General features: G+C 53.8%; 1 protein-coding gene across 1 annotated transcript; it reads left to right on the top strand.

Annotated features, from left to right (window-relative positions):
* Window positions 1-483: 483 nt before the first annotated feature.
* On the top strand, window positions 484-764 carry LOC124030213 (ephrin-B2a-like; the record flags this gene model as incomplete). The annotated part of the gene is made up of 1 exon (XM_046341649.1): window positions 484-764. A coding segment is annotated over one exon (281 nt), but the record flags the coding sequence as incomplete, so codon positions are not given.
* Between the last annotated feature and the right edge of the window lie 241 nt (window positions 765-1,005).

Raw genomic sequence — 1,005 nt, 5'->3', positions numbered from 1 at the left:
CTCCTCTCCTCTCCTCTCCTCTCCTCTCCTCTCCTCTCCCTCTCCTCTCCTCTCTCCTCTCCTCTCCTCTCCTCTCCTCTCCCCTCTCCTCTCCTCTCCTCTCCTCTCCTCTCTCTTCCCCATCTCCTCTCCTCTCCTCTTCTCACTCTCCCCCTCTCCTCTCCTCTCCTCTTCTCACTCTCCCCCTCTCCTCTCCTCCCCTCTTCTCTCCCTCCCCCTCTCCTCTCCTCCCCTCTTCTCTCCCTCCCTCCTCTCCTCTCCTCTCCTCCTCTCTCTCCTCTCCTCTCCTCTCCTCTTCTCACTCTCCCCCTCTCCTCTCTCTCCCCTCTTCTCTCCCTCCCTCCTCTCCCTCTCCTCTCCTCTCCCCCTCTCCTCCTCCTCCCCTCTTCTCTCCCTCCCCTCTCCTCCTCTCCTCCCCTCTTCTCTCCCTCCCCCTCTCCTCTCCTCCCCTCTTTCTCTCTCTTCCCCAACCTCTCTCTCCAGATTCGTGCCAGGACAGGGCTTGGTGTTGTACCCTCAGATAGGGGATAAGTTGGACATTGTCTGCCCACGTGTGGACGGAGTAGCCGATGGGGTGGAGTATTACAAGATCCACATGGTTCCCAGGGAGCAGCTGGAGAGCTGCACCATCACCAAGGCTGACACGCCACTGCTCAACTGTGTGAAGCCTGACCAGGACGTCAAGTTCACCCTGAAGTTTCAGGAGTTCAGCCCCAACCTGTGGGGCCTGGAGTTCTTCAGAGGACAAGACTACTACATCATCTGTGAGTAGAAAGACACACGTAGCATAGATACTGCACTATCTTTTTTATGTTGGCCAATCATGTGCACTCTCTTGTGTTTGATAACCAATCACACTCAGGTATTGCTTGTTGCTGGCAGTTGGTTTCCTGTTCTTGTGTGATCATGGCTAGCGTGTCTTTATATTAGCGTGTCTTTATATTAGCGTGTCTTTATATTAGCGTGTCTTTATATTAGGGTGTCTTTATATTAGGTGTCTTTATA

The sequence above is a fragment of the Oncorhynchus gorbuscha genome, unplaced genomic scaffold (assembly GCF_021184085.1).
Source record: "Oncorhynchus gorbuscha isolate QuinsamMale2020 ecotype Even-year unplaced genomic scaffold, OgorEven_v1.0 Un_scaffold_9909, whole genome shotgun sequence".
In the NCBI taxonomy this organism is placed as follows: domain Eukaryota; kingdom Metazoa; phylum Chordata; class Actinopteri; order Salmoniformes; family Salmonidae; genus Oncorhynchus; species Oncorhynchus gorbuscha.
Note: the sequence above shows the minus strand (reverse complement) of the source record. Positions and strands in the feature narration are given on the sequence as shown.